The sequence below is a fragment of the Salvia hispanica genome, chromosome 2 (genome assembly GCF_023119035.1).
Source record: "Salvia hispanica cultivar TCC Black 2014 chromosome 2, UniMelb_Shisp_WGS_1.0, whole genome shotgun sequence".
Lineage (NCBI taxonomy): Eukaryota > Viridiplantae > Streptophyta > Magnoliopsida > Lamiales > Lamiaceae > Salvia > Salvia hispanica.
The window spans coordinates 36,139,127-36,155,702 of record NC_062966.1 but is presented as its reverse complement, the minus strand read 5'-3'; the positions used below and the strand labels follow the sequence as shown (position 1 = coordinate 36,155,702).

The 16,576-nt window shown below is 37.6% G+C and overlaps 4 protein-coding genes across 6 annotated transcripts; 2 read left to right on the top strand and 2 right to left on the bottom strand.

Moving 5' to 3' along the window:
- Positions 1–1,722: 1,722 nt before the first annotated feature.
- Positions 1,723–2,935, top strand: LOC125207135 (protein EXORDIUM-like 7). The gene has a single exon (XM_048106354.1). It carries the CDS (start codon positions 1,764–1,766, stop codon positions 2,766–2,768), a length of 1,005 nt encoding a protein of 334 aa, XP_047962311.1. The 5' UTR covers positions 1,723–1,763; the 3' UTR covers positions 2,769–2,935.
- Positions 2,936–3,087: 152 nt separating this feature from the next.
- LOC125203817 (uncharacterized protein At4g19900-like) lies at positions 3,088–6,696 on the bottom strand. 2 transcript variants are annotated; one of them, XM_048102277.1, is made up of 6 exons: positions 6,448–6,696; positions 5,141–6,346; positions 4,852–5,001; positions 4,197–4,331; positions 3,777–3,971; positions 3,088–3,371 (listed from the first exon to the last, which is right to left on the bottom strand). In XM_048102277.1, exons 2-6 carry the CDS (start codon positions 6,334–6,336, stop codon positions 3,185–3,187), a joined length of 1,863 nt encoding a protein of 620 aa, XP_047958234.1. In that variant the 5' UTR covers positions 6,337–6,346; positions 6,448–6,696; the 3' UTR covers positions 3,088–3,184. The 2 variants fall into 2 exon arrangements, with proteins under 2 accessions (XP_047958234.1, XP_047958235.1); XM_048102278.1 differs by lacking the exon at positions 6,448–6,696 and having other exon boundaries at positions 5,141–6,428.
- Positions 6,697–6,986: 290 nt separating this feature from the next.
- LOC125203929 lies at positions 6,987–12,238 on the bottom strand. 2 transcript variants are annotated; one of them, XM_048102447.1, is made up of 4 exons: positions 12,029–12,238; positions 10,801–11,210; positions 10,296–10,694; positions 6,987–10,145 (listed from the first exon to the last, which is right to left on the bottom strand). In XM_048102447.1, the coding sequence occupies exons 2-4, from the start codon at positions 11,200–11,202 to the stop codon at positions 7,362–7,364; spliced, it is 3,585 nt and encodes a 1,194-aa protein (XP_047958404.1). In that variant the 5' UTR covers positions 11,203–11,210; positions 12,029–12,238; the 3' UTR covers positions 6,987–7,361. The 2 variants fall into 2 exon arrangements, with proteins under 2 accessions (XP_047958404.1, XP_047958403.1); XM_048102446.1 differs by having other exon boundaries at positions 6,987–10,694.
- A 1,325-nt stretch (positions 12,239–13,563) lies between these two features.
- LOC125204131 (glycine cleavage system H protein 2, mitochondrial-like) lies at positions 13,564–16,118 on the top strand. The gene is made up of 3 exons (XM_048102693.1): positions 13,564–13,776; positions 14,300–14,559; positions 15,778–16,118. The coding sequence occupies exons 1-3, from the start codon at positions 13,701–13,703 to the stop codon at positions 15,904–15,906; spliced, it is 465 nt and encodes a 154-aa protein (XP_047958650.1). The 5' UTR covers positions 13,564–13,700; the 3' UTR covers positions 15,907–16,118.
- Positions 16,119–16,576: the final 458 nt, after the last annotated feature.

The following is a 16,576-nucleotide window of genomic DNA, read 5'->3' as shown; positions in this document are numbered from 1 at the left end:
ATAAAGGAATATTTATGAACGACTTTGTAAAGTAAAATATCTAAAATAACATCATTCATGTGAATCATAGACGCAAAATGCGGGGAGTGGTCCATTTTATTTCTCTCATTTTGTCTCTTTTTTTCTTTATATAATAAATCTCACATGATTGTGCATTTACTTTTCCTCATTTGGAGCATTTTCAGCCATCTTCACTTTCTTGTTCTCACTGTGTCTTTGTCATTAAAAATCCAAATTTTTGACAAGAATATTAAGCATAATAAACGGAGAAATGAAAAAATTGATCCACTAAAAAATTACTAGAAACTAAACCACAAAAAAAAAAAAAAAACTATAGAAATGGTCAAGAATTTATAAATATGGATATATAATCATTTCTCATGAAAAAGGGGGAAGATTTATGGGGAAAAAAGTGACTTTTGCTTAACCATCATTTATATATACTAGGACTACTATTTAACGCTTTTTCAACGCATTTATAATCATCTATTTCTTTCTTAGACATATCTCATCTACTTTGCTAAATTGTTTTGCCTAAAAGCATGTCGTTGATTAGACAAGTCTTAAAGCAAAAAAGCGAATTAATGATCTAATTTAAGTTGTTAACCTTTTTTACATATAAATTGTACTAGTACTTATAGAAATGAACAAAATTTTTTAAAAGAAAACAAAGAACAAATAATAGATATATATGTGCATGTCGATGTTTTATTTGACCTTTTATGAAAGAATACATAATCATCCATAATTGTTTGATCACTGATGTTAATTAAATTAACAAATTCTGGTAATTATCCATTGCTACTTAATTACTCCCTTTTTAGTTATTACTGGTGTCGAATGCTATCTAGGTATTTACCGCTGGTAATTAAATATTTTATTGATGATCTACCAACCACATTAATTAATTAAAGTAGGACTATTAAATTTATGGGAATTTACACCCTGTCTAAATTTTGGACACTTATTACATCTCTCAACCGACAAGTTGTTGACTAACTGTTAATTCTTTATGCTATCAAAATCAAACTGCTAAAATATTCATAAATTGAAGCAAAAGTATTAATATGTAAATTGATAGATTTTTAATTGCATTGGCGTCTTGACATGTGTAGCATCTATCCTTGTCTTGAAAAATACTCCTTGTTGTAGCAAAAGTATGCTTTAGGACAAAATACATCGAATCAATTTAGGTCAAATAATTCAATTTTTTATCAAGGAAAAGAACACTAAACACAATTAATTATGTAGTCCTTTTCAACAAACACCATAATCACAATTACCACAACTCGACAAAATTTGGTGGAGAAATAATGATTGAGGTTTAGTCTCACTAATACCTTAATTTTGTTCATCAGGTCAAAATTACAATTTAATTATTACTTCATTAATCATGAAAATTTCTACGAATTCAATCTAAATAAATTTCATTTTCATACAATATAATACTCTTCAAATCACATGATAACAAGTTCAACAACTCCTCCTAAATCACCTCAAATTAGTGAAGTTTCAAATTACCACTTTACCATTATTTCAACTGTGGGGGAAAGGAATAATTAAAGGTGAAAAAAGTGTAACATGGTCATCAATTAAAAGTAGGTAATGATGAAATATGATTTATGCTGAACATGCTCCCATTAGCCCACCACAAGAAATGGAAGAATCCTTTTTCACCACCCTCTATTTATATGAGATATTTGTAGCATAGTTTAAGCCTCAGTCTCATTATTCCCCAAAAAAAATTCAAGAAGAAGAAAGAAATGATGCAAAGTCTACATATCCTAACCCTAGTGTTCTACACCTCTCTCTTCCATTTTCTTGCAATTTCAAGAAGCCAAAACCAACCAAATTATTTCTACAACCAACAAAAGAACTATGAGGGATCATCAGACCTCATAGACCTAAAATATCACATGGGACCAGTTCTTGCATCCCCAATCAACCTCTATATAATATGGTATGGTAGATGGGATCCCAACCATCAATCCACCATAACTGATTTTATATCCTCTATTTCGTCTCCGGCCCCATATCCATCGGTCGCTGATTGGTGGCGCACTGTCACCCTCTATACCGACCAAACGGGAGCAAATGTGACGAGAAATGTGGCCCTCTCTGGCCACTTTCACGACGCGTACTCCCATAGTAGATACCTAACACGGCTATCCATGCAGTCAATAATCAAGAACGCTGTCACATCGAGTAATAAAAGGCGTGCACTCCCCCTCAACTACAGTAACGGTTTGTACCTGGTGCTGACCTCGCACGACGTGCAGGTTCAGGAATTTTGCAGGGCGGTATGTGGGTTCCACTACTTCACCTTCCCGTCCGTGGCCAGGGTCACGGTGCCCTATGCGTGGATAGGCCACAGTGGGGCCCAGTGCCCTGGGATGTGTGCCTATCCGTTCGCGTGGCCCGGGGGCGGGACTCCCCCGAGAGGGAGTGGGATCATGGGCCCGCCCAACGGGGATCCTGGGACGGACGGGATGATCAGTGTGATTGCGCACGAACTTGCTGAGGTGTCGAGCAATCCGCTGATCAACGCGTGGTACGCCGGGGACGACCCCATTGCGCCGACTGAGATAGCTGACCTGTGCTTGGGTGTGTATGGGAGTGGTGGTGGTGGAGGTTATGTTGGAGTTGTGAGTAAGGACTCATGGGGGAATGGCTACAATTTGAATGGGGTGAAGGGGAGGAAGTACCTTGTGCAGTGGGTGTGGAACCCTGTGAGGAGGAGGTGCTTTGGACCTAATGCATTGGATTAGATCATTTTTATTTTCGGCCAACTTTTGGTAATAATTAAGTTTGTTGAATATTAATGATTTTTGTTGGTGTTAGGTGTTTATGTTGATTAGTTGTACTTAGAGTAGTTGGTTTATGTACCTATTTTGTTTTAAGTACTATTGATTTTTTCTAAAGCATTAAGGGTTCGTATAGGTGGAAAACTATGACTCAGAAAAGAGTAAAAAACACTACAAATTTACAATCATAGGAGTATTATTCTAGCTTCCTAAATTAAAATTACTGTACACAGCTACAACACAATGGCCACTCTACAAATTTGAGCATATTTTACCGCAATGCTAATCATAAACAGTTAAACACATTCCAAAATTGTTTTATTAGGGTTCTTGAATATATATAGACAGACATCAATAGGCCAAAAGAGAACAATAGATCATCATAATGCATCAGTGCAATGGATACAAAACTGATTAAGCAGCCTGAAAACAAGGCTGCCGGACTCCGGTATCAGAGCAGATGTCGCACTGTTCCAAAGATGAACGGTGACTGATTGATGCATTACTTTGCTGAAGAGATCATCTTGGTCATGTTTTTCTATCTCTGTCCTCGGAGCAGTGAAGTATCTGAGAATGGTTCCGAGATGTTAAGAAATAACAGCGTGTAATGGAAAACTCTGAATAGCTAGTGTGAGCAGATTAAACCTAAGGGATAAGATTCGCATCTGGCTAAATGCAAAATGGAATATGTTCTTACTAGAGAACATGTCATCTCAATATGGGGATTACTAAAAGAAATGTTGAACACTTAGTTTTCTGGCATTTCGACACCTGATGCAACTCATCGGCTTTAATAACAATGCAAAGAAACAGATTGTCCACACTTACGCAGAGCTGAATCTAATCAGAAGACGCGTTTCAGAAAAGATCATAAGAAGCAATGTTGACTTCAGCAGGAAATGATCTATAGCTAACACATCCAAGCAAGGAAGAAGTTTGAAGTAAAAGCAGTGCACAAGATAACGTATATACCTTGAGATTATATTACTGTCGAAAGGGAAGAAGACAGAAGCTGGTTGCAACAGGAGTTCAGCATTCACACCAGCAATGCCTTTGTTACTGAAAAATTGGTTGGCCACTCTCGTCAGAAGATCAGCTCCATTCCACCGCAGCTGAGCATCATCATATGATGTGTAAAACTCCTCCAAGCACGATAAAACAAAAGGACTGTGTAGAAATAAGAATGTCAATTAAGAATCTATGCACGCATGTGAAAGTTTCAATTAAGGGCCTTCTATGCAATCTAGTGTTGACCATGTAGATCAGTTCCTTTGTTCCAACTTTATACAGAGGATGCTAATATAAGAAATAGATATGTTGCAAATGACAGTTGAGACTAAGATACATAAGGAACAGGAGCGAGATGAAAACTTAAATACATAGAAGCAGAACCTGTGCTTTCTGAACACCATCACTGCACCATTCAAAGTTTTGCCACTAAGCCCGTCCTCATATCCAACAGTGTTGTTGAGTTCAGATAGAGGTTTCAACATTACAATGTCTGAATCAAGATAGATTCCACCATATCTGAAGTTCATAAAAAACAAGATATAAGTATAGTGGCATATCATGATCTTATCAGATAGTTGGCATGCTCCATATTCTTGTTGTCTAATATTATGTGGATATTTGTCAAACATTAAACAAATGCAGCCATAATATCAAAAGTCTTAAGATCATAGCACCAATTACATGTCTTCATAATACATACATCTTGAAAGAGTGATCTATGAGAAAAGCAAGTGAACTTGCTCAAGATAGTACAGTCAAAACGTATGCTTTGGAGAAAATAAATCCCATGACCCTAACATGTCATTAATAGGACCCAAAGTTTCAAACGGGTTAGGCTGAACAGTTCATTTCATCCACATTTATTAAAAAACCATCATGCACAAATTCAAGATCTATATCTTTCTTCACAAGCGTATTTAATTTAAGCAGCATTTCTTCATTGAAACGGGAATTTAACCTAATTCCTCATCCTAGCAATTCAATCGAACTAGTTAACTTTACATACATCAGTCTCAAACCCAATTCAGTCACTCACTTGTAGATGGCCGCGAGCCTGATAAGTTCACTGTAGTGAACTGGGTAATATTTTGTCATTTTCCACTCATGCCAAACTGAAGCAAATATATGTGTTGGTGTATCTCTCAGCAGCTCGTCGAGATTTGGCATCACAACAGCCACTTTATATCTTCAAAGATTTGAAAAGAAACTTTAAATTATGTACAACAGAGGAAAAAAGGCGAAGCTGCACTTGACCAGTAAGAATATGTTTTAAGATAAACATGCCACAGGCAACAAGTAGAAGCTTGAAATGTTAAGGAATTTACCCATCTTTCACAAATCCATTAAAGAAATTGAGTTCTATTGTTTCAGAGAACACCACCACGCATGCAGCTGGGTGATGATGTAGAAGACTCTCCAGACACCTCTGCTGCCGAATACCAAACATCCATGGAGGCGAATTCCACACCATGAATACTCTCATATTGCATCTCCCTCTTCTGAAAAACGCATCCATAAAATTCCCAAACGACAGCCTTTCATCCAAACCTGGATAGTAACCCCACCTCTTGCCATCTGCATAGAAATCTCTCTCTAAACCCTCATTCCTCCTCACAATGCGAATATTGTCATTGGTCAAAGCCCTTCTCCCCACTCTACTGACCTCCTTATCATGGTCAGTGCCTTTTTTGCCTAAAACGACGTCTTGTGATTCAGAAACAACCAATGGCTTCTTAGCTAAGAACGGAGTTTGCTTAAATTCGTTTAGTAAATCCTTTAAGAAAATCTTATCGCCTCTAGTTAATCCAGTTACACCAGGTCCATCAGGATCCTGCAAAATTGGGTTATTCAATGGATTCAGAATCTCAAAATTTGACTTGTACATCCTGTCCCTCCTCAAAAAATCACCCTTCTTTTCGAACCAATCTCCCCACCCTTCCCTCAACACAGACCCTTTCAACAGCAATGCATCCTCAATTTTCCTAACTTGACTCAATTTCGTTCTCAATTTATCGTCCACCAAAACATCGTCCGATCCAAACACTGGTTTAGACTCACCAACCCCCAACCCTAAGTCAGACCTATGCTTTAGATCGAAAGGAACATAGTCTTCCCATTCATCAATAGAACGCCGATTGAAAGATCTCCGAACCACGCCGCTCACATGGTCAAAAAAGTAACTAGACTTACTGGCGGTGGACTCCTCATCCTCTTCATCGGCGAGGATTTCCTCGTTGTTGTTGCTTCCGCCCTCTTCCAAAACGGCGTCGTCGTGCTCGTCGATGCGATCGTCGTTGGGATTGGTGGTGGCGAGGGCTTCGGAGTCGAGATCGTCGCGGAGAGGGCTGAAGGAATCGTCGAGTGAGTGATGGAGGGAGTGCTGCACTTGCGGTTGCGAACTGAAGAAGGACAGGCGGCTGTAGAGGAGAGACACCGAGAGGAGGAGGAGCACCGCCGCGATCAGGGCGCAGATGTGCGCGCCGTAGCGCGGGCGCCGCCGCGTGCGGAGTTGACGAAGCATATCGATTTTTCTGTTCCGTGAATGAATTTCATGTGAAATGGAGCATGATTATCATCAAACTGGAACAGAAACAGAGAATTGCAAAACAAAATACTACTAGAAAATAAGTACCTTGAGCCTTCCGAGCTGATCCGATGCCTTTGGATCCGGAGAGAGAGGACAGAGTGTTTTTTCTGTGAATGGAATTGAGAATGTGAATAGGTAGAGTGTGAGAGAGATAACGAGAATGAGGTAGAGAGAGGAAGAAAGTGGCGATGAAAGCAAAATCGGCTTCCCGGCGATCGACTACGGCGAGGATTTCGCCGGAATCTGAGATGAAGTAATCAGAATTTGTTTTTCTGCTTGTATCGGAGAGAGATGAGTTGGGCTCTAACTTGGGCCCTTTGAAATTTTGGGTTATTTTATTGGGCTTCAATAGTTAAAGTGATTAGATCAGTTTAGAAGTTCACATAATCGAATTTTTTTGGCCTATATGGAAATTGATTTACTTCATTAGAATTTAGAGGGTGTAATTATTTGGATGTTTATTTAAGTTAAATTAATTTGTTTTGGTGAATAATTGACAAAAACATTATGTAACAAAAACATCTAAATCATAAAAAACTTAGTTTAAACCTTTGCCGATGAGGTAACTACACAATTATCCACTGTAATAAACTGGGAATGTTGAATTGTGCATTTCACAGCCAATTCTGGCAAATTCACCATTAACACGAAATGAATGAGAAGATGATTAAGCGGAGGGATGCATATAATCAATCCCACCTCATCTCACCAAAATCATTCAAAAAACAAAAAAAAGTGAAAGAAAAGAATGCAAGAGCAAAACCATCTTGCAAGGCAAGATGAGCGTGGCAGTGGAAGAAGCCTGACCAATCAGCTGCAGTGCCGGAGTAGCTTTCAAGAGAAACAAATGACATAGCTTCCATCACTGGCACATCCATAAATTGATGCTTAGTACACGGATTCTGCACACAGATGAAGGAACGGAAACCATAGCAATTTCCAAGGAACATGTGTGGGCTTCACTGAGAAGAAGAAGCAGCTTTCACATCTTTCTTAGTAGTTAGTATGATCTTCATTTTCTTTAGAAGTTTCTCCTCGTTGTTCTTGCAACCAGAAGAACCAAGTTCGACCCCTTCAATAGATGGTTCTGGAAGGTCCAGGCTGGTGATAGTAGTACCATCATTATCTTTGGCTAAACCACCTTCAACAGAAGTTTGGATATCAGAAATCATCTGTTGAGATGTTTCCCTTGGAACCTCCTCGTTGTTCTTGCAAACAGAACCAAGTCCGACCCCTTCAAAAGATTGTTCTGGAAGGTCCAAGCTGGTGATAGTAGTACCATCATTATCGTTGGCTAAACCACCTTCAACAGAAGTTTGAATATCAGAAATCATCTGTTGAGATGTTTCCCTTGGAACCTCCTCGTTGTTCTTGCAAATAGAACCAAGTTCGGCCCCTTCAAAAGATGGTTCTGGAAAGTCCAAGCTGGTGATGCTAGTACCATCAGTATCTTTGGCTAAACCACCTTCAGCAGAAATTTGAATCATCTGTTGAGATGTTTCCCATGGAACCTTGGAACAACCCACATGGATGTCATCTTTTCCATGCTCAACACTTGGAGTTGGCAATACAGGAGCGAATGCGTCTTTTTGCTCCTCAGAATATGGGGGTTCTTTATTACAGTCCATAACTTGACGAGTGTGTGGAGCTAGCACATTGGTACTGTCACTGGGAATCTCAGATTCAAGTACATTAGTGGCTGTCTCACTACTCTGTTTGTCATCCTTTTCGAGGATTGGAGCAGGAGGCTGTGATGTTTCATTGCCACATGTAGCAGCATTACTAGCAGTATCAGTTTTACTGAAAGCAGGTCTAACCAGTTTTTTGCGTCTTGAAGTTGAATTAGTGGAGTTTTTTACCACTTCTCTAGCATCCGTGGGACTACTATGGGAGGCTGAACCAGAACTAATCCCGACCAATTTCTTTCTTTCACTACGACGCTTGAAGTTTATATTTCGAGTCTCTTTAGGGATTTCAACCATACTAACTGCAGTAGCTTGAGTTGCGCTGTTCAGCCTTTTCTTCTCCATTGAACAATGCTCTGTTTCCATATGACGCTGGCTTTCCTTTTCATGGACTGCACTTTCTCTAGGTTCTCCAACAATTCCAGATTTCCTGAGCTTTCTTGGTGACAGATTATCATCCTGCTTCAACATCTCCATGAGTTCATCAGCTGTAGCATCGATATAGCAGTCTTGATGTTTAAGATCAATATCATCTCTCTTCTCACTAAACTGTGATGGCTTAGAAGACAAACGGCTAAAAACACTTCTCCTGTTAAGGCAGGAATTAGCTCCAGAACTCTTGTGGAGTTCCCCGGGATCCATATTTCTAGAGAATCTGAAGTGCTGATTCCCATAAATTGCCAAGTTTTTATCCCGCAGACAAATCTCCGTGCCCAAATCTTGTGATTCGGAACAATTGGAATATATGCCAGCCGACATGCCTATCCCATGCTTTCTCCAATTTTCTGATGCCTCAGGAAGATATCTATCAATTGCAAAATCATGGTCTCTTGATTTGGGGTAATAAGCTAACAACCCTCTTTGGCCTTCAAAGTTTTCAGGATCAGTGCAGTGTGGAGAGAGCTTTGAAGACAATGAACCTCTGTAATTAACAGGAGCAGAGGTATTCAGATCCATGTCAGTAGAAAAGTCCGGGTTCAAAAAAGAATTGGAAGATTCCCGAAGCAAAGAACTCCGGAGGCATGATGTGCTCGTTGGAAAACCATTATTCCTATATTCAAGTGTGGCATCTTGAGATCTGCCAAAATTTTCCAATTCCGAAGGATATTGCTGCAATCTATTACTAGACAGAGGAGAGAACTTCTCTAAAGAGCTATCACGCAGGTGGTTTTTATGCATTGAAGTGGAAATTTGGTTAGCTTCCTTTGATGAAGAGCATCCATGAGAAAGGTTAGGGTGGTCAGGTGAGTAAGGGACAGTCCTTGTAATAGTTGCATCTTCATAAATGGATGGCGAGAGGTGGAAACCATGGGAGACGGCATTCTGAGAGAATTGTTCCTCCGGAAACTTGTCAGGAAATGAAGATAAATTTTGTTCCGGCTCGGAGAATAAAGGGTACTTCATTGACATGACGGGATCAGTATGTGTTTGACTAGGGTCTCTATAATCTACTCTATCACTCTTTCTATACCTTGCACTATCTAGTATTTGAATGTCTTCATCCGCAACATATCCAGCATTTGTGGCCACTGTAGGTGATACTTTGTCCACCATATTTTCAGTTGATCTTCCTTCCACAATAGGGTACTTCCTACCCTCGATAATCCTGTAACCACAATGCCTTGGATGTAAAACAGTTTTAGAAGAGAAGCCTTCGGCTGAACATGATCCAAAACGAGGTTCATTCCCGTCGATTTGAAACCTCCCAGTTGCATCTGTTTTTCTTATTTTATGCAAATGGCTAGAAGAAGGATCAATGGCACTAATAGTGCTACCACGACAGTCCAAATGAGATCTATTTTCCAATTTCATCTCAATCAACCACTCACGATCGTTTACCATTTCTCTTTCTTGCCTACATAAATTCAGGTCATGATCACTAATAGCCACAGATTTATCCACATTAATATCACAGTCTCTTATCACATGATCATCTAACAAGAACCTATTATCATCACTCAGATGTCTGCTTTGAACCAGGGAACTCTCATAGTTATCACTTGCAAATGCCTGTTGGCGACCACTGTGTATGTTATAGTCATCCCGCAATGTGCTCCTCTGCAAAGAAGTATAATCACCATGGGCTCTCACATCCAAAGACTCTATAGAATGCTCAGGGTATTGAGCACGGGTTTGAATATTATTCACTTGACCTTCATTTCCCATTTGAACAGACAAAAACCTGCCAGCATTGGCTGATGTTCTTACCTCATCCAAGGAATCTTTAGGGGAACCAGTGTGAAAGGCACATTGGTAACCATGGCCATATAAAGCATTTCCTGCGACATCATTAGTTGTGAACCTGCCTTCTTTTCCTATTCTTCTCCTTTTAGCAAGAAAATCATCACGGGGAAAAGGATACATGTTCCCTTCAGCATTGGCCCTATTATCTATCCAGAATTCATCTTCTTTGCCTCTAGTCAATGAGCTCACATGTTTATCATATTCCAAAGGTGCCATGTATCGTCTCTCACTTAATTCATGTCTGTCATCACCTAGCAGTCTGCTCTCCTTAGCAGATACTTCAACAATAGCTTCAGATCGTGGCTCAGCAGGCATCTTACTTTTGATCTTTCTTGAACTGAACAAATAAAGAAGACTGCGAACCTACACAAAAAATAGAAGGAAATTAAACAAAATCACATGCAGCTGCTTTGATCTCCTTGGTAAGTTTAATACAATAACATTAACGTAGGATAGCTGCTTTCCAAACCTGATCTTTAGAGAGGCCGATGTTGAATTTCCTTGCAGAAAAGTAATTCTTTATGATAGCATCTTTGAATTCGTTCTCGGAGATTGGATCACAATGCCATATTTGTCTGAAACGAACCTGTGCGGGGAAATGCTGCCCTGAATAACTAAATGCATGGGGATTAATGTCCACTGCGCCATCAGAGGATGCCTGATAAACTCCAAAGAGTTCTCTCTTCCTAGTTTCAAACAGGAACAAAACCATTCCCTCTTTGACATGTGTCACAAATTCAGTATGGGAAGATGGCAGTGCAAATATATTCCGTTGCAAGCACTCTTTCTTGATCTCAATGTTTGAAAAAAAGATTGCACCAAATTCAGGAATATTCCCAGAAGCCACATTATCATGTTCATGGTAGTCCATTTTTCCACCTGCAAGTGGATTTGCAATTGGTTGTAGAAATTAGCATACAAGGAAGGGGTTAGTTAGTATTTATCTGCATTAGAAAATAAAGTCTCAGTTTTCTTTTGAGGACTCGGGAAATTGAGGTTGAAAAGTTGAGAAATCCAAGATGAAAAATCAACAAACATGAAGAAAAATGGTGATATCAAGTCTAGCGAAGAGTATTTCTACTGGTTCAATGAAATATCAATCTATTTAATGGAACTTCAAGCAAGCACATAAGCCAAAATTGATTATATTCTCAAGTTTAAAGCACTATATTAAACCAGTTTGGCTGATAGACAGAACTTTTTATGTTCTACGATTACTTTTCCAATTGCCAAAGAATCACAGATGCATGTTTTCTTATAACCTTCCAACTAAAACCACTGATCTAGATACGAGGAAACGAGAAATCACTAAACCACACAAATCATATGGAATGGAGAAACACAGTACAATAGCTGCTACTCCAAATTGTGAAAATTTTCCATGCTACGCAAAACAAGAAATCTATCCCTCCAAATCAAACAGAATGTTGCAGCAATGTAGCAATATCCAATCAACACCACAAAATAAACTTCAACAAGTTCAACACTGCGATAATGAAAATCACAGTATGGCGATTAAAACACACTACCGCACAGCAATAAACAACAATTCAATGCAAAAAAAATAAAATAAAAACAATAACATCTAATGCAGATAATACTTCACGAATTCCAGAACTGCCACAACGCATATTGCATAGACGATTCAAAAATTAAATTATAAACCATAAAACAACAAATATCACAACAACGCTTACTTAAACGAGATTCTCTTTACTCTTTCAACCAAAAAAATAACGATACGGAGAAATTTCACCAACACGCTAGGGTTATTGAGATATCGATATAACCGGCAGAGGATTTCGTCAAAACTATCCCTCTTTTTCAGCGCGTTGGCAGCCAAATCGTTAGATTTCTAATCAGCTGCAAAATCCTTTTTTTTCTTTCTAATCAAGTTTTTAGCATACATAAATAGATGGAGTGAGCGTAAAGAAGAAAAAACCTGGAAAGCGCATATATATATGTATAGGTAGGTGGGGATGGGAACCGTCCGAGTGGGGCCCGTTTGGATAGCACTGATATTATTTTATTGTAGAATTTAATAAGATATCCTAATTTTGTTAATTTTATATTTTTAACTTTAATACTCGGTACGCACTCCCTTGAGTCCCTCCTTCCCCAATTATATTTTATTATAATTTCTACGATAAAATAATAGTAATTTAATCAACTATTTTTAAATAGTTTCTGAAGATAACAATAAAATAGTAATATTCTCCTACGCAATCTATTGAACAAAAGTAATTCTAGATCTCTTTTCACGATTCCAATGCATAAACGAAAATGTATTTAATCAACTATATTTTAATAATTTCTGAGATAATAATAAAATAGTAATATTCTCTTATATAACTATTGTTGGGAAAAAATTCTCTTTTGACGATTCTAATGCGTAAACGAAATTCTGATTACAAAATTTTACATAAGTTAAAAATATTAGTAATTGGTAAATTTATCAAAAAGCAGAGATAAATTTAATGGATTTCTAAAATTGAGATAAAATATAATTCATAGTTGGCCATGCTTGAATTAAATTTGGATATTCATATACTTTCCGGCTTTGATTCTTTGGGCATGTTCGGTTTGTAAAATTATATCACATGATTTGTATATGATTAGTGTCATTGGGTAATCTTAAATGGATAGTCATGATACTAGTAATAGTAACCCCACCAATTAAAATAATCTCACAACTTAATTTTAGATGAATAATATTCTCTCTTTAACTAAATTAATTTCACAACATATTCTTAGGGCATCGCTTGGTTGCTATGATTTATTATCATATAATTATTCATCTAAGATTAAATTGTGAAATTCTATTTCATAAATAAAATATAATACACATTCAATCATGAGTTAGTATGATTTTTCAAATAAAATGGTCCTTAGATAGATACATATAATAATGAGTTATAGCATCCGAAGGACTCTTCAGTGATAAACATATTGTCGATATATTTGATGGAATTCTATATTGTTATAAAATCTGATTTCACCATGGGGAGGTTATCTCCTTTAATCGAACACTAGAACATCCAATTATTATTGTAGGTGATTTAATTTACTTTCCAACGCACTTAAATTAGGTGAGGTTTAGCATAAAGTAGAACCAAAACAATAACTATCTGAAAATAATTAAATTAGAAAATGTAATTCCAATATCGGCGGGGATCGGTGGATAAATATCGTCTCTTTGTGATTAATATTTTTGATTAATAAACTCAAATAGAGCTCGATTTTACCCTACCAACCTATAATTCGTAGAGTGCAATTTTTCTGAAAAATCGTAATTAGACGGAATATTCCACCGAAAAACACACACACTAAGAGCTGCGAAGCGGTGATTTCAGGTGTTTGTGTTTGAAAATGGCGACGAGTTTGTGGGCAACTAAAGCTGCTTCGTACCTAAGGATCAATGTTCCCTGCAGAGGCTTTGCTACCGGTAAGAGTGTGTGTGTATTGATCCGTATTTTGATTTGGCTTTTTGACTCTATTAAATTCGTGTGCTCTATGTGTTTGGTTAATTGATGGAAACATCGTGATCTGTTGTGCTATGAAGGATCTGATCTTCCAATATGCGGTTTGGTGTTATATTGCTGTGAGATCGCTGCTGCTTTATTTAATTGCTGTTTATGTGTATGGTGAAACGTCTTGCTCTCTGGAATTTCTCCCGGATTCGAAACGATATGCATTTCTCTCTATATGCTAAATTACTTGATATTTGTAAATTAGTTTGAGGAGGTAGGACTAATTAGAGTTGCAGTGTGGCTGTATCGAAATGTGGAGAAATGTTTTTGATAGTTTTTCTTCTTCGTTAGGCACTCGTGTAGGTAGGGTGAGCATTGGGGATGGACCATACAGATTTCGTTTCAATTTATGCTGATTTTCCAGTTGTTTAGTGATATGTGTGATATTCCATGGCATGTATCTTATATATGTGAATTATGATGTTTCATTTAATGCAGTTTTGAAGGATCTAAAGTATGCCGACTCTCATGAATGGGTGAGAGTGGAAGGTAAGTCGGCTACCGTAGGCATTACAGATCATGCTCAAGACCACCTAGGTGAAGTTGTCTACGTTGAACTACCCGAGGAGGGGAGTAAGGTAGAGCAAGGTGCAAGTTTCGGTGCTGTTGAAAGTGTCAAAGCTACCAGCGATGTGAACTCGCCTGTTTCAGGGAAAGTGGTGGAAGTTAACAAAAAGCTCAGTGATTCTCCTGGTTTGGTGAGCTTTTTTTAGATCAAATTCTTGTTTCTGGCTTAACTTGATTGTCACATTGTTAACACGGTTGCATATTAGTCATGGATTGCTCCCACTCCCCCAATTCTTGCGAAGGCACTATCCATTTGTTTCCAGGACAACTATTTAGGTTCTATGAAACACGATTTTACTAGATACGGAACTGAAGCTCTGTGGTTACAACTCTTCCTTCTATCCTATTGGAGCTTCATCTTATTTTCTTGGTAGTTCGATTATTACCATTTCCCAACTCCTTCCCTTTTGTGCCAAAGACTATTCAATGGCTGAATAAAATGAGAGCTGAAAAGAGAAGTAGCTCATGTAGCTAATAAGAAAATAATGAGATACCCTGAAGTGGAATTTGCAATTGATTCCTCTCAGTCCTAACTAGCCTTGTACTATTTTATTACCTTAGTGGTTAGAACTTCGGAGTAGCACCCAAACAAGTGGAAATTAGTCTTTCTACTTTCTCATGAGTCATGAAGAGGACCAACTATAATTGTAACCTACCTGCAGTGGCGGACGCAGAAATGCACGGGAGTAGGGGCTAAATTCTCAAATTTTACCTTAAAAATAAATTTGTAGGTAACTTAGATTATTAATAGGGGCTTTTATATGTGTATAGAATATGAATAAATTTTAGAACTTTATAGTAGAAAATAATTAAAAAAGTGAATTCATTAGGGGCTAAAGCCCCTCCCCCATTAAGTGTAGGTCCGCCAGTGCCTACCTGTATATTGCAATGAAGAGGACCAACAGTGATTGGAATCCAAAACTAGGGTTGCAGTTATCAGAGCTCATTTTGTGGATAATTATTAGGATATCATGCTAATTTTCCTTAGGTCCAAAATGATTAAGGAGATGATATGACAGTTATATGCTTCTTGTCAGCCTGTGTTGCCGCATTTTTTGTGCTGTTGCTGAATCATCCAAATATTCGTTTCTTTACCACACTATATTTCTGGAAGTGCTTCACCTTGATAATGGCGAAAACTAACATATCTTGCACTTGCTTCTGATATCCTACTCCTTTATCATGTCTCGATTTTGCTCTGATGGTAGTTTATATATCCGTTGCTTGAATTCTTGATGAACGGTGGCAAAGAATTATGCATATATGCAGCTCCCATCTGCTATATTGTCTCCGCCATCTATTCAGTCCTCTTACTTATGTAAACATCTTCACCTCTTATCTTCATTCAGGTCAATTCGAGCCCTTACGAAGATGGATGGATCATAAAGGTAGAGCTGGAGGATGACAGGGACCTCCCCTGTTTAATGGGCCCTGAACGCTATACCAAGTTCTGTGAAGAAGAAGATGCTAGCCACTGAGAAAAATAATTGCCACAATAATCACTTTCTTAGAAGGAATTTTGGATTTCTACATTTTATTGCTTCTTTTCAATTTTCTTGTTTGTTATGTATGCACATTATTTGTATAAGGGTGATAAATGGTTGCAATTATTACCCTTTTAGGTATGCATAATATTTCATGTGTTGTGCCGCCGCATTTATATTATGCTTGAATGCTTGAATTCCAGTGAGCAAGTTAGTTTTTGAGCACAATGTTAAATACAGATGTATATTTGGATATGAAACATGAGGGATTTAATCAATTGATTGAAATTATGTCAAGCGGATTATATTTTAAATTAAAAAAATAATTATGAGTTAAAACTAGTCATTTTTTCTCTCCTCAAAATCATTTTAAAATTTTAAATTTACGTAGCTCTCTCGATTTAATATATTTTTTCGTAAAAAATAAATCAAATTAAAGGTAATTTCATAAGGATTCTAACGAAATTTCAATTGCATATGTTTCGACGATGATCGGATAATAAAATTTTATAATTTTTATTTAAATTTTCGTATATATTGATAAACAGATTTATATAAATAGATACATCAAAGAATTTCAACATAATGCATGTACAATATTAATAAAACTGTATAAATATTTCGGGGTATTTGTATTGAGATTCTCATGTCATGTTATATTTGT